This window comes from Mus musculus, chromosome 2, assembly GCF_000001635.26.
Source record: "Mus musculus strain C57BL/6J chromosome 2, GRCm38.p6 C57BL/6J".
Taxonomy (NCBI): Eukaryota; Metazoa; Chordata; class Mammalia; order Rodentia; family Muridae; genus Mus; species Mus musculus.
This window is the reverse complement of record NC_000068.7, coordinates 144,541,807-144,557,953: the sequence shown is the minus strand read 5'-3', so window position 1 is coordinate 144,557,953 and position 16,147 is coordinate 144,541,807. Positions and strand designations below refer to the sequence as shown.

Genomic DNA, 16,147 nt, shown 5'->3' with positions numbered 1-16,147 from the left:
GAAGTTTGCTTTTGTATTGAGTCTCACCATGTTCTCCTTCCTCACCATGTTTGCTTATGATCATCCTTGAAAGACTCTTTAACAATTAAGTCTTTCAGACGAAGCTTTCAGACTCGGATAGCCCAATGTTGTTAAGCAAATGCATCCTACGTGTGATTGAAAATACATTGACACATGAGTGACTGAAGGTCAACTGAGCAAGCCAATCCGGAAAGCAAAATGAACTGGTCCAGGGGGTAAAGTGCTTGCCACGCAAGTCTGACAGCCTGAGTTAGAGCCTCAGATCCCACAAAAAGATGGAAGGAAAGACCTAAGATCACAAAAGTTGCCTATGAGTGGCTTGACAGGTGCACACACATGCAAATGACATGTTTAAGCAAGTAGACTGTTAAAAAAAGGAAAGCCAGAAAACTGAACTGAAGAAGAAGAAGAAGAAGAAGAAGAAGAAGAAGAAGAAGAAGAAGAAGAAGAAGACGACGACTAAACCTGTGAAATGAGAATGGAAGCATATTCTTGTAATTTCCATATTTGGGAGGCTGAGGCAGAATCAAGAGAGTACAAAGCCTCCTGGGTTACATAGGGATAGATATAGATATATAGATATATCCTGCAAATAATTTGGGTGAGGACAATTTTACATACCCAGAAAAGCAAATTAATTATTCTACCATACAGACTCTATACAACAAAGTCCCAAATGTCTGTTCCAACTGAAACTCTTAACACATCTACTTGTTAGTTCTGGCAAATACAAGAAGATAAAACCCTAACTACACAGAAAGCACTTAGGCGCCTGGGAGCGGGGGTGGGGGTGGGGGGTAGTAAATAAGTCACAGCACATTCTAACATCGCCATTTCCAGCAGTTACTTCAGCAAACCCCATTAAATAATGGTAACCCCTCTATAAAGTTCTTTACGTAAATGTATAAGTCCCCGAGTATCAACATATTAACACCTGCTCCTATTTCCCACTGCCTCCTTTCCTCGATTTATTCTAAACCAGCTTCTTAATCCTAAACACGTAATCCACAGAGGCTTTCAGTGAATTCATGAATCCTCTGACGTTCTATGTATTTTTATTAAATTCTATGTGCTGAGAAAAATGCTCCTATCAAACTCTCAACGAGTAAGGGTATCTGAAGAGGTAAATAGCCGAATGGATGAATGACTGAGTGAATGAAGAGAGAATGAATGAATGAGTGAGTGGATAAAAGAAAGGCATCCAATAAAATATCTTAGCCCCTCTAAGCTCTCCAGGACATAACTTTCCAGGACTTAGTAACCATCTGTAGACACAGTTAAATACCTAATCCTGTACTGAAGATCTGGTTTCTGGTTTCACTTATCACAAAGCAAAACTCAAGGTTTTCATGGGGATTCGGTCCTTCCGGATGTTCGAGTCACCACCACCAACACCCCAATTCCGAGGGCTAAGGAGTCAGAAACCGGCCGTCGGCTCTCAGGCACGGCGCGGACGAGTCACTCTGAGCCGGCTTCTGGGTCATCAACTCTCTCTGATTCTTCCCATAAGCAAGCCCACCTTGCCTCGGCCTGTCTGGCTTCGGCCCTCCTCCTATGCGCCCCTTCACCATTGCAGAGCCAGCCGCTCACCTGTCCGGAGCCACTCACCGGGACTGAACCTTCCGCGCCCCACGGACACCAGAGCTCAACTCCGGCTTCCACCGCCAAGTCCACCTCAGCTCACAGTCGATTGGTCACCGCTCCGAAACGTCATTTCGCGGCGCCATGCTCTAGCCAATCAGAGAGCGCTTCTCTGGCTGACCCGAGAAAGTGAAACAGTCAGAAAAGCTGCGCCTCCATCTTTGAATAGGGCAAGGCTGTGGTTTCTCACCCAACAAACTTTAGAATGTAGAATTCCTCAGGATACATACTTTCTTGAATATATCCTGAAATTTTTCTCCTTCACAGAACCTCGGCGCCTGCGGAACCGTCATCCAAATGCATCCAGCACTCCTCAGGGGACCGCCCTGACACAACATGACGTCTGTTTGCCTCAGGGGGAAGTCCCTCTCATCGCCTAGCTACCGGGAAGCGAGAAGAGGGACGCGTAGCCCGGAGTTGTCCGGAGAGGCCCTCAGCCTGCGGGAAGGGGCTAGGAGGGGACAGAGAGTCTCGGCCGCTAGTTGGTGATCTTTTTGAGCTCAGCAAGTGCGGGTGCGGGTCCTCTCTTCGCGGTACAAAACTTTCCCTTCTCGTTGCTGCTGTGGTTTCTGTGCTCAATAAAAACTGTTTCTGGTGAACATCCTCCTGCCATTCCCCAGCAAGGAAGTGAGTAATTGGGGATGGTCTTATTCAGACACTTAAGGAAACTATCAGAGTCCGTTTTGATGGGTAACACAGCTTTTTCTGTGACCGCCGCAGTCATTTTTACACTTTCTTACAAGTGGCAAAAATAAATAAATAAATAAATAGCAGCAAATTCAGCGAGTGTGTAGTGCCTGCAGCGGCCAGAAGAATCTATTGTGTATCCTCTAACACGGGTGCTAGGAACTGAACTCCAGCAGTATACACATAGCCACTCAACCAACCCTTCATCCCGCCAACTAAAATCTTACAGTTATGCTAAGACATGTTATTCAAAGAGTACCCATTAAATAACCCAGTTTCCTACTAATGCAAACTTTTCTTTAAGACAGAGCCTAGCTGTAGGTTTGGCTGGCCTGGAACTCAGGAAGCCCTGCTTTCTTCTATCTTCCTATGCCTCCTCAATTTAAAAGCACACGCCATCACACCCGGCTAAATCAAACTTTTTGACGTCTATAAATCATAGGGACTTAAGTTTAAATAGGTGGTACTATAAAATATTACTGTTTGCATTACAATCTTTAAAATAAATTTACATTTTCTCATCATCATAAACATAACAATGTTAATGATGGCATGTTTAAAACCTTAAATTATGTTTGGGAAATGCAGTTATCTCTTCCTAAGGTAAAATGTAAAATAAAATATACATGTTCGTTATATCTAACGCTGAAAAAAAGAAGTCGCTTTTTAAATAACAAACACTAATATGATTTTATTTGTCAAATATTTCCCTTTCAATTTTTGGACCTGGATTATTTCTACACTAGTAATTTCTGTAGAGAGGATTTTTTTTTAATTGCATGTTCAAAATATACAAGATTGAATGTCCTTACTTGGGGGAATTTAGAAGTATTTTATTTATATAAGAGAATACTTGCAGGGCAATAGTGGTGCATGCCTTTAATCGAAGCACTCAGGAGGCAGAGTCAAGGAGATGTCTGTGAGTTCCAGGCCAGCCTAGTCTACAGAGTTAATTCCAGGACAGCCAGGGCTACACAGAGAAACCTTGTCACGAAAAACAAAACAAACAAAGTACTTGTTTCTGTAACACAGATCTTTTAATTGGAGAAATATAATAATTTAACTTATTGTGACTCAACGCGGGTAGCAAGATATCCTGTTCTCTCACAGAAACAGATGTAAGTCTTTTCGTTTTCATTCTAGCCAGGCAGACACACTGACATATAAAGAACATACAGCTTTAGTTCTACAGTCTCAGCCCCAGGTCCAAAAAAAAAAAAAAAAAAAAAATCAGAAAGATTAAAGTTTGGTGCACTATAAAAGAAGGCACTGTTCTTCCCCTTTGGTGTGGCAGTCTTATAAATGACCGAGACGGAGAGCACTATAAACTAGATTTGCTGCCATTTCTTACTTAGGAGGTTATCTCTGTAAATTTTAGTTCCCTTAAAGAGATTACCAAATGGCTGGTAAAACAAAATTTCTGGTGGTTGTTACTATCAGTGGGAGGAGAGTAAACTAACCAGCCATGAGTAAACCAGAAAGAAGAACTGAAAATCATTAGAAAGAAAGCTAGAGGGGCAGTGCCCTCTACTTAGCGTCCACCTTCTAGGACCCAAGGGAAAGGAAACAGTTTAGCTTCAACAGCCTGGAACATGCTCTTCAGTGATGTGAACCCAGGTTCTCTCTGGAATCTTAGTGAAAACATGTAGAGCATGGCTAGATGGCTCAGCAGATAAAGATGCTTGCCTCTAGGCCTGTGGACCTGAGGACCATCCCTGGAACCCACATGGCTATTAAAGAAGAGAAACACTTCCACAAAGTTGTCCTTTGATCCTAACACCCATGCCATAGCACATGCACCTTCCACACAAATAAAAATAATAATAGATACAATAAAGTTTTTAAAAGAAATATTATACAAATAAGATATTCCAAACAATTTACTTAACTCACCTGTTAATGAGGAAACCAATAAAGATGTTCAAATTGGTTTTAAGAAAATCTTGGGCTGGTGAGATGGCTCAGTGTGTAAGAGCACCCGATTGATCTTCTGAAGGTCCTGAGTTCAAATCCCAGCAACCACATGGTGGCTCACAACCATCTGTAAGGAGATCTGACTCCCTCTTCTGGAGTGTCTGAAGACAGCTACAGTATACTTACATATAATAAATAAATAAATAAATCTTAAAAAAGAAAGAAAGAAAAATCTCATTTATAAAAACTTATATTCTCTACCACACAGCATTATATGACTTGTTATGGGCATCAGTTTTGTGTGTGTGTGTACCCATCAACTTTCTAAAGTTAATCTCTGTCTCTACCAAGCTGTAAAGTCCAGGTATGAAAGTACACATCCCTCAGATGACATCAGCACATCTCATAAAAAGCCCGTCAATCCATGAGATATAATTTCTCTTGTCTATTTCAAAATGTTTTACAGACTCCCAGCATATTGTAATGGTTAATATTCTCAACTTAGCTGGATTTTAGAACCAACTAGGAAACACCACTATGGATGTATCTAAGATAGCATTTCTTTTTTTTTTTTTAAGATTTATTTATTATTATATGTAAGTACACCGAAGCTGACTTCAGACACACCACAAGAGGGCATCAGATCTCATTACGGGTGGTTGTGAGCACCATGTGGTTGCTGGGATTTACACTCAGGACCTCTGGAAGAACAGTCAGTGCTCTTACCCACTGAGCCATCTCGCCAGCCCTAAGATAGCATTTCTAAACAGGCCTAACTGAAGAAGGAAGACCTACCATCTCCTATGTTGGGGGTCCAGGCTGAATAAAGTGAGGAAAGGAGGTGGCCAGATGAGTATTGGTTTTCCCTTTCTCTGTGGCTGACACTATAGACTAAGCCATCCTGCCTCCATGTCTTTCACGGCATATAGACTCTGAACTGTGAGCCCTCATGCCTTTCCACTATGATAGACTATGTTTCTCTAAACTGGGAGCTAAAGTACGCCCTTCATCCCCCAAGTTGCTTTCTGTCAGACGTTTTCTCACAGCAACAATAAAAGTCTACACAGAACAATATTGTACTGAGAAGTGAGTTGGTTCCGTGAGGAACATGATCAGTGTAGTTCCTGGGCCTTTCTGAACTGTTTACGGGACAATGTTAAAAGAATATGAAGCTGTAGGCTGGAGATTAGAGAGCTATAGGCAGAGATGAATGGACCGTCCAATGAGACTTTTGGAAAGTTGGAATGCCAATAGAAACATGAACAACAAAAGGTCTGCTTATGACGTTTCAGATGGGAGCAAAAACTGCTGAGAAATGAGGTCATTGGTGTGAGAGTCTGGCAAAGACCATTCATGGCTGTGTTCTCACTGTGTCCCGAAAACTCAACTGAACCAAATTCAATAGGGGCCATCTATCGGTCCACAATGTCACATGAACAGTTAATACCAAGTTCTGCTGCCACTCAGATGCAGGCAGGCCCTGGTGAGCCATGGATGTCATGGCTTCTGCATGCCTTCAACGATGGAACTGGGAACCCATGTTCCTTGGCCAGGTGTGGATGAAGAAGTTTCAAATGAGTATGACATTACATCTAGGCTGAGGCATGGCTATTGTTATCACATTTATTGTGGCTTATGATAGATTTTTAGCAGGAGGAAGTAAAAATGCAGTATAGGATGAATGAGAACACGAAAATGTTAAAAGATGCAGATTAGGGAGAGAGGGAGAAAGCAGCTTTAATTAAAAAGAGATTGACACCATTAATGGAAAACTTCCACACTGGGGCAGTAAGAAATGTGCCCGGAGGATCAGACTCCACCCATTAGGGTTTCGACTCCTAAAAGGACAAATGTGTTTAAAAGGAGAGAATGCCTCCACCCCTCTCAAGGGTTTACTGCTGGAACATGGCACCATGGCTCACCAGGGTCTGCCTGCATTCGTGTGGCACCAGAACTTGGTGTTAATTGTTCATGTGATGTTGTCCTTGCAAGCATGCCAAATATGAGTAAGAGGGATTTGCTAGGCACATTGGCATATAAGGTAAGTTGATGTCTGTGAGTTCAAAACCAGCCCAGCATACCTAATGAGACCTTACTTAAAAATAAATAAATAGGTAAAATGAGAGCACATGGAGGCTTGCTCTCAGATTCTAGAAAGCTGCTACCACTAACAAAATATGACCCGGTTGTATTGTTTGCCAAGAAGCCCTGAAAGGTTGTTGCATGAGCCCGTGAAAGTGGAGCTTCAGTGGTAGTGGATAGCATAGGACACTGGAGACACAGCTCATGTCCAGCATTCATGGAGTGGGAAGCAGAGAGGTCCCTGAAGCTCACTGGCTAGCTACTCTTGCTAAACCAATGAGCTCCAAATTCACAGATCTTGTCGCAAAACCCAAATGTAATGTGGAAATGAAGGAAAGAAGACACCCAACACTGACTGAATGTGGTGACACTCCTTTAATGCCAGCACTCAGGAGACAAAAGCAGGCAGATCTTTGTGAGTTCTAGGCCAGTCTGGTTTACATAGACAGCTCCAGGCCAGTAAGGGGCTACGTAATGAAACTGTCTTAAACAAATTAAGGAAAGTTCATTTGAAAAAAATAAACCTTCCTTAAAGAAGTATTGGTACAACTAATAAAAAGATAACACATTATGAGCACACTGTTGCCAGGACATAAGGGATGTGGAGTATGAGAACGCTGGAAAAGGGTAAATCAAAGATAATTAATATTTGATGGTAATTCACAGGGTTTGAGTTTAGCTGCCTGTGCTTTAGCCAGAAAATGCGTAGGCCTGCAGGTATCCAAGAACTACAATTCCCAGAAGTCCGCAGTGCAGGCTCTGGGCCGGATGTAGTCTTGGTCTGAGAGCTGCTGGTCCAAGCTGGGCAAGGGTCTCCCACGTCTACATTCATGGCGTCCCCCAACAAGGCAGTGATTGTTCCCGGGAACGGAGGCGGGGATGTGGCCACCCACGGCTGGTACGGCTGGGTGAAAAAGGGGCTGGAGCAGGTAAGGAATGCTAGCCCCTGCTCTTCAACCAGCTTGGCTCGGAGTGAAGAGAGAGGGAACGAAAGGCGAGGCTCGCAGATGTGGTCCGTATACTACCTAGCGAACAGCTCAAAAAGCAGAAGGCGCAGGTTTTGGCACTAAAAGGAAAACCTGTTTTACAACTAGAGAGAATGCCCCCTCCGCACCCCCATCGGCTGCCAGTTTAGATTCCAGACTTTCCAGATAATTTTATGTTTATATTCATTTCTTTGTTTTTAGTTCACTATGTGATATTTAATATAAACAACGGATTGTATAGTATACAATAAACTACCAAACTGAGATTTTTTTTTTCCTGTGCTGTCCAACCCAAGGTGTCTTTGTGTGTCCTGTACAATTGAGCTACACTCTCAGGACAAATAAGAACATTGCCCGTATCTTCTGAATAATCCGTCTGCTCCCTGTCCCCCCACCCTTATGACATTCTGAAGTTTATTTTGCTTCTTTTTAAATTATTGTGTGCAGGGGCACATCTGGAGGTCAGAAGACATTTTTGGAATTAGTTCTTTCTTACCTTTACACAGGTTCTGGGAATCGAACTCAGGTCACTGGGCTTGTACTTCAAATGCCTTGGCCAGCTGGGCTGCTTGTCTGGCCTTTTTGCTACACCTTTTAAAACTTAAAAGTATTTTTTACAACCATGATTATAATCATTAAACAACGGATTGTTTAATGTGGTTTCTTTGTGAACTTTATAGAATGAATGTGTGTGTGTGTGTGTGTGTGTGTGTGTGTGTGTGTGTGTGTGTATAAAATATATAATTGCACCTTAGGTGGTCCTGTGCCTAAAACTTATTTGTTGTTGTTGTTGTTTTTGTTCTTCGAGACAGGGTTTCTCTGTGTAGCCCTGACTGTCCTGGAACTCACTCTGTAGACCAGGCTGGCCTCGAACTCAGAAATCCGCCTGCCTCTGCCTCCCAAGTGCTGGGATTAAAGGCATGCGCCACCACTGCCCAGCCTGTGCTTAACTTTTAATAAAACAAAACCCTCTTCTATATCCCAGAAATTGGTTTCCTGCTTTGGCCTCTAGAATAGAATTTCAGGAGAAAAGATTCTGTTTGGAATAAAACTTCAGGGTTGTGACTGAAAGTTATGGACAAAGCTACCAACTCTTGGGTCAAGCTGAAAATGGCCAGTGGGATGGGATGCCCAACTTCCTCAGTGGTGTCTCTGTTCTTTTTGACCATCTTTCTGTGGAACAGTGTTCAGCTCAGGTCATTCTGTCCCTAGCACGTTCACTTAGGTCTTCTCTATAGGTACATGACTTGGAGATAAGCACAGATTGCAAGTGCAGGAACCAGTCTCTGAGGACTTCTACAAAACTGGATAGAAAACTATCATATGTGACTGTATATTCATCTGAAGCCCTGTAACACTACTTAATCTATTTCACATCATAATATTAGCAAATATTTACTGAGCTAAGCGAGGTCATATCAGATGTCACATTTTTAAGCTCTTTATTATAGCTTTTTCTTCTCCCTTACGTCACAGATTCCTGGTTTCCAGTGTTTGGCTAAAAACATGCCTGACCCAAGTAAGTCTGAAATTTGTTTTTTGAAAAGCCTCATCTGTTAGGTTTTGAGCTCACCATTTGCAGGGTGGGGCTTGGAAGCAGAAATATCATAGAAAAAGGACAAAATAAATAAACGCTAAGAACAAATAAAGCAGGGAGCTCGAGGTGGCGGGTCTAAGCCTACACACACACACACACACACACACACACACACACAGACGATTTCAGTAACAAGAAAAGCATCCAGGAAATGGTAAAATTTAACTTTTAACTTTGTAAGCTAGCAACTGTATTTTCCATGTTTAAATGTCCATAGACATCTTCAGGCAAGATTTAGGTGTTCTGTGTGAAACAGGTAAAATAAAGCCTCACAGTATCTCGTAGAGTTCCTGTGTATTTAAAATTATAAGATCGCCCTTTTTGGGGAGAGGAGTCCGTCCATGACTTGGTTCAGGAAAGAAGTCATAGAATTCATATATGGGTTTTGGAATGTTGTCAAGTGGTTTTTGTGCATTTTGTTTTCTCGGTGCTGGGACTGAACCCAGGATCTCACACATCCTATGCGAGTTCTCAGCCCCTGAGCTGTACCTCCAGCTGGGGTATTTGTTTGCCAAGTTTAAATTTTCACATTAAAATATCAGCATTGAGGCCAGTGATGATGGTATATGCCTTTAATCCTGACACTCGCGGGCTCAAGGCAAGAGGATTCTGGTTTGGGCTACACGGTAAATTTCTGCCTAGCTTATGCTGCACAATGAGGAGGCTCTATCTCACAAAAGAAAAATGGGTAGGAGGGAGACTTCACTTCAGTTGTAATGTATTTTTGTTTTTTAAGAACATGGTAGGTGTACAAGGGAGGGGCGGAGAGCAGAACTCTACTAAACCACAGGACAGAATCTGCTAACATAGCCACTTTTACTTAGCCTCCATTTAAAAGCTGTGAGCTGTTAACTTAGAGAGGCTAGGACAGCATCAGACTTACAGGCTGCCCCAGGTACCAGACTCTATTTTTACCCCGACCACAGTTACAGCGCGAGAGAGCATCTGGCTGCCCTTCATGGAGACAGAGCTGCACTGTGACGAGAAGACCATCATCATAGGCCACAGTTCCGGGGCCATCGCAGCCATGAGGTATGGTCCTGTTGACTTGCCACCCTGTGTGCAATGCAGACATGCTTGCCTGGGAAATAGCTGTGTTTCTTAAGTTTCCATTGCAGAGGAAGGAACCGCTGCTAACCTCAAGAGTGGTAACATGATCTGCCCTAATGTCTTCCTTGTTTGTTAAGGGATTGAAAGGAACTGGCTCCTTTGACCAGGTGCAGTAATCCTTTAAAAGCTTCTGTGGCCCCAATCTCGACTCTGATATCTCCCCTCCCCTCTTCTCTCCTCCTAGCAAGGCACAGTGATGTCATTGTAGCTCCTGGACTCTTCTCAGTGCACACCTGCCGCATCCTGCTCAGCCTTCTAGGAGGAACATCATCTTACGAGCTGCCTGCTCTCTCTCCTTGTCCCTCTGCTTGAATGTCCCCTTTTCTGGATGAGCTCTGTCCATATAAGAGCAGCCTTGCCCTACTGGGTCCCGTCTCCTTTATATTTTATTATCTACAGCATTTTGGGGGGGGTTTTTGTTTGTATACCCACAGCATTTTATCATCCGACACACATTGATCTCCTCTCTGTTCCTAGTAACAGATTGGAAGCTCCACGAAGATGGGACTTTGCCCACTGACAAGGCATCACAGTGCCTAGGACAGAGCCTGATATGCCCAACAAATACCTCTTGAAGAGTAGAGGTTGCTCTCCCTGCCCACCCATAACCCCCTAGTCCTTGGGATTCACATGTACACCCTTAAGTAAGGCTTCTATCAGAATCTCTCGCTTTCCCCATTAGCCTCTTGAGTAAGGAATTAGCCACCAGCTGTTTAAGATTGAGTTTTTTTCCTCAATTCTTATCCTGGTAACAAAGGCTGTTCCAAGCAGTCACTCAAGATACCATGTGAATTGTTTGTCATGGAATCTTGCCAAATTTTATAACCTTTTAGCTACACCAGTCAAGGGGATGGGGATAACGTGTTTGAGTACACATCCAGAAAATAATGGTGCAGTGATCGCAAAAGGGATGTTTACAAGTGTGCGGGGGACCAGTGCTGACCTCAGAAGTGGAAACATGATCTGTCCGTTTCTTCCTTGTTAACCAGCTATTGGTAAAGCTGTAATAGTTTTATGTAAGTCTTCTGAATTCATTAGGACTGTCAGCAACTTCCTAAGAATGGACTCCTAAAGTTAAGAGAGACAAAAAAAAAAAATCCTGAACTATCAGTGTGTAAGGGTATGAAGAAATAGGAAACTATATAGTCATAAGGGGCATGCTAGCTGACTTCATTATTAAGAGATATTGAGCCTTTTCAATAGAAAGTGCTAGAAACACCTTAACAAGCAATCAAACTTAGTATCATTGATATCGGACAAAGGAACACATGTCTCTGAAGTGATGGCAATGCTATCTTGGGGAAAATGTTTAATCTTGGTCCTACTGTGAGAAAACTAGTTCAGTTTAGGGAGAACAGGCAGCACTAACTGGTTTTGGTGTGATAACATCGCTAAGGTTATTCATAGGAGACACACGCTAAGATAAGTATAAAGTGCGGTAGCCTTAATGAATCTGGGTACTTCTCTTGTCTTCTGTGGATTTGATATTTCTGAGTAACCAGCTGGGGGAAAGGTGTCGGGGTCCAGCCTCAACACCGGATTGGAGTTCTCAACTGGAAGCAGGACTATCTAGAAGGCGCATAATAAACACACAGACAAATTTTGGGGTACAAACTGATAGGCAATTTTTCAAGGCTTAAAGTTGCACGCTCTCTCTGCTCTCTTGCTCGAAGCTTGAGGCTGCTCGCACTCTGCATTCTCCTGTGTTCTCTGCTTTTCTCAAACTCCTACACTCCTACACACCTCTGTGCGTTCCCCTTTCACTCACACACGCGCTCTTCATACACTCTCCTCACACTCCACACATACCTCACATTCTCTTCACTCATTCTTCTCTCTCTCTCTCTCTCTCTCTCACACACACACACACACTCTTCTCCCCACACTCTACTCACTTTCCACTCACCTCCCACACACCTCATGCGTACCTCACTCACCCTCCACTCACTCTCTCGCCTTTTTCTTGCCCCAGTCTTTTTTTGATACCCCAAAAGCAGGTAGAAAAAAAAAGACATTGTATAATCATTGCTAAATCAAATTCAAAAGAATAACCACATGCCACAAAGAATCAAGAATTACAATTGTTCCCCAGTTTCAAGCTTCCCCTATCCCCAGGCCTGTGGCCAAAATAATAATTGCAAACTTAATCATTATTTAAACTTTAACTTTTGACTTATTGTACTTTAGAGCTCAGAGCTCCAAGGTCAGCTACTTGCATTTTCCTGGGAAGCTCTAATGATAAACGACATGGGCAAAGCTGCCAGGCAGTGGCCAGAAGAGTCAGGTTAACCCTTAGCTCAGCAGTTCTGCTAGTTTTCTGCTTCTGCACATTGCACACAGTGACTCTCCTAAGAGTCCCAGTGTTTTTGGCTTAGTTTTACTAGTATATAGTTTTATGTATTCTATACTTGCTTATCTAGGAGATCCTCTCAAATATTGTGCAAAATTTACTTCATAAATTCAATAGTTTTTTCATTTCTCCGGGTCCTGATGTTGGCTCTATTTCACTTTCTAATAATTTCTTTAAACTTTCTTTGCAGGTTAAACATTAATCTGGAATTACTATTGTGCAGTTATTACATTGTTTCCAAGATGAGAGCACACAGCATGCACCTAGGCCATTAGGACTGTGCTGTGCCCCATACCTCAATTTGTAATTGTTTAATCATTACATCAAGGAACAACTAGTTTCACAGAATTCACCAGAGCAGAAGAAGAAATAGGAAAATCAGGTATAATACTAGAATAATTATTCACACCAAGGCAAACTGAAAAGCAGTCATGCACAAATGGAATCTATACAGCCATTGTCCAGGGCTAAGGTTAATGCTGTCCCCAGCGGAAAGGTTTATCTTCAAGAATGGAATTCTAGCCCTAAACATTTCATAGCACAAAAACTTCCTCAAAGGTCTCGCATCATTCCTCAGCCTACTCTTGGCTGAGCAAGGGCATCTGCAGATAATGAGCTGGTGCTCTACGTGTAGGGTGCTGTTCTAACTCCTGCCCTTAAGGGGCCAGTTTGTCTGGGAGTGGAGCCAAATGTACTACAACACAGATGAGAATGCCTCTGCAACGGACTGTACAAGTATTTTTCCACCCTTGTCCAGCTTTTCTTAAATTACAGTTCACAGATTATTTGCATTAGTCAAATGGGTTAGAGACTGCATGCCTTAAAACGCAGGCTCCTGGGCCTTAGTCCCATTACGCTCAACCACATGCCCTAAGGCTGAGCCCAGAAGTCTGAATCAGCATGGTGACCACCCAAGTGATGCTAACTCATAAAACGGTGGATAAATGCACATGTCAGAGACAGTGGTTGTGAAATTCTCTTGATGTTTTTCGTGTTTATCTCAGAAGCATACACTAAATACCTTTCTGTGAACTTGTATCAGGTGTGTTACTGTTTTTCAGATTTAATAACACCATGTATGATTGACACTGTCTGTCTCATTCCAGGTATGCAGAGACACATCAGGTATATGCTCTCGTATTGGTGTCTGCATACACATCAGACTTGGGAGATGAAAATGAGCGTGCAAGTGGTAAGTCTTTAGGACAAGCCCCTAGAAAAGCCCCTCCCTAAACACAGGACAGACTGTTCAAGTTACAGAATCGTTATTCTCTCTCAACCCTAAAAATATAAAGAGCAAATGGGAGATTTTTTTGACTTACTTTTGGATGTGAGGGACATCTCTTTTCCAACCCAAAGTCTAGAATAAATCCCAGGGCCTGGTTTTATTTCACCCTTTTACTTTGTCTTTGTTAAGTCAGTATGATATTAAGCCCTACAGAGACCAAAACCAAAGGACACCTCTGAACTCAGGTCTCTGGTCCTTTACATCCCTCTGTGCTATTTTCAGATGTTGTCAATTCACGCACATTGATAGGCTCTTCCCCCTCCTACAGGGTACTTCAGCCGCCCCTGGCAGTGGGAGAAGATCAAGGCCAACTGCCCTCACATTGTACAGTTTGGCTCTACTGATGACCCCTTCCTTCCCTGGAAGGAACAACAAGAAGTAGCAGATAGGCTGGACGCCAAATTGTACAAATTCACTGACCGTGGTCACTTTCAGAACACAGAGTTCCATGAACTGATTAGTGTGGTGAAGTCTATGCTGAAAGGACCAGAATAGTCAGGATGGCTCCTGCTCTCTAACAAGCCAGGGTGGAGGAGAATAATAACAGCAACTCTTCTCACCAGCACTAGACAGTTAAGCTGCAGAAGCGCCTGAACAAACCCGTTTGAACACTCACACCAAGTTACCAGCACTTTCAGTTCCCACAGAACTTAAATCTTCCTGAAAAGCTACTAACTATAGCAGTAGGTTTCCTGTTTGATAAGGGACACAGAGTTTGTTTACCTATCCTGTTGATGCAGAGAGAGAGAAGAATCCAGGACTTGACGGTCATGGTGGTGTGTCCCTGTAATTACTTCAGAGAAAGCAGGGGATCAGGAAGGGAAGGCTAGCTTGACCCTGTCTAAGAAAAGAAAGAACAAGACAGCCCAGGTCTCCTGAGTCTCATTCCAAATTTTAACTCAATAGGTTTAGCAAGATGCAATCTACTTCTGAGGCCCCAGTACTTATAAACGTGAGGAAGGTGGATCTTGAATTTGAGGCCTGTGTAGGCCTAGTAAAGTAAAACCCTATCTCAGAATAAAACAAAACAAAACCAAAAAACAGGTTTTCATTCAACTTATATGAGTGACAGTTTTTCCTTTTTGAAATAAAATTTTTCTCTTACTGGAGAAAGAAAACATGATTCGAGGCCCCGAATGTTATTAGAACTCAAAACTCTAGCTGGTCTTTCAGGCTGGCTCAAGAGAGTAATCTCACACTTGGGTCTTGATCACCGACATCCCTGACCCCACTACATCCCCAGGTCTTTCTGACAAGTTGAGAGAGACTGACATCTATGGATGTTCAGTAAGGAGCTGTATGGGCAGATATCTGCATAGCCTGTCACCTGGGTATCAGCTATATATGACTGGCAGGATTAGGTCATGGGGAAGTACTAAAATATAGACACATAAGCACTCATGTCCTTTTTTAACTGGGGGAATATGTATGTATGTATATACAATCCCTACATGAATTATGGTAGCTGGCAACAGCATTGTAATTCAAAGATTTGCAAATGCTGCAAGATAAAGACCAGGTCATCCATTTGTGAGTTGGAGGTAAACATTTTTAGATTCTCTATGAATCCAAGAAAAGCCTAAGACAACCAAAATGAACATAATAGTAAAGGTGGAAGACAAGGGAGCAACCTGTACTGTGTTATTAAGTTCTAAGTGTCCTCAAAAGAACCTTTTTCTAGAAGACCAGATTTCAATTCCCAGAAACGACATGGTGGCTCTGTAATGGGATCTGACGCCCTCTTCTGCTAAGTCTGAAGACACCGTGTACTCACATACATAAAATAAACTATGCCAGGTTAATTCTATAGAGTTCAGCCTCTTGTAGAGAGTATTCAAGCAACACTGCCGAGTCTTCTCATATTCACTCACATAAACAACCCCTTTTTAATACTACTTTTTATATTGTATATATTCAATGTATAAAATGGTTTGATGATTCCATTTCCACTGGTTTATAAAGTACTTTGACCAAATGTAAAAAGATATAATAAAAAATGTTTATTTCCTAGTATCTTCTGACTGCTGTGGTGCCAAAGATCTCTAGTGTACTTAAACTTGATGACTCAGAACCCGTGACAGATGCAGAAATGTGATCCCCCACACTTTTATCCTAGAAGGGGTACAAAGCTGTTGTGTTAGCCTAAAATGATTTGGGGATTTCTAAAGTCAGGGATGACTTTAACTTTTAACATAAGTATATTTGGAGGATAGGACGACAAACATATATATAGGTGTACTCTAAGTGTTCACATGGGAATGAATAATACCAGAAACAGAAAGTTATATATATCAAATGAATATATTTTATCCTGCAGAAAACAAATAGCAAACATTTGTATGTTAATTTAAGAATTCAAAAGAGCAGAGTAAATAATTACTAATTTCAAATTCAAGTAGACTCAAATTGGATTGTAGGCTTGACTGAATCACCGCTAAAAAGCCTGTTACATACACATACACACACACACA

General features: G+C 42.3%; 2 protein-coding genes and 1 long non-coding RNA gene across 9 annotated transcripts in view; 2 read left to right on the top strand and 1 right to left on the bottom strand.

Annotated features, from left to right (window-relative positions):
• The window catches only part of Sec23b (SEC23 homolog B, COPII coat complex component), a 34,525-nt gene extending 32,800 nt beyond the window's left edge, over positions 1-1,725 (bottom strand). For 2 of the 7 annotated variants that reach the window (NM_019787.4, NM_001252543.1), the window contains exon 1: positions 1,612-1,725. The gene's annotated coding sequence lies outside the window, so the exon portion shown is untranslated. Of the gene's footprint in view, positions 1-1,306 lie in introns of all 7 variants that reach the window. The other 5 variants (NM_001252544.1, NM_001252545.1, NM_001355379.1 and 2 more) reach the window with 4 other exon arrangements.
• On the top strand, positions 1,319-3,579 carry Gm34292. Its single transcript, XR_003953925.1, has one exon. It is a non-coding gene; the product is annotated as a predicted gene, 34292 (long non-coding RNA).
• Positions 3,580-7,094: 3,515 nt separating this feature from the next.
• On the top strand, positions 7,095-15,689 carry Rbbp9 (retinoblastoma binding protein 9, serine hydrolase). The gene is made up of 5 exons (NM_015754.2): positions 7,095-7,274; positions 8,808-8,850; positions 9,855-9,960; positions 13,495-13,580; positions 13,945-15,689. The coding sequence occupies exons 1-5, from the start codon at positions 7,176-7,178 to the stop codon at positions 14,169-14,171; spliced, it is 561 nt and encodes a 186-aa protein (NP_056569.2). The 5' UTR covers positions 7,095-7,175; the 3' UTR covers positions 14,172-15,689.
• The last annotated feature ends 458 nt before the right edge of the window (positions 15,690-16,147 follow it).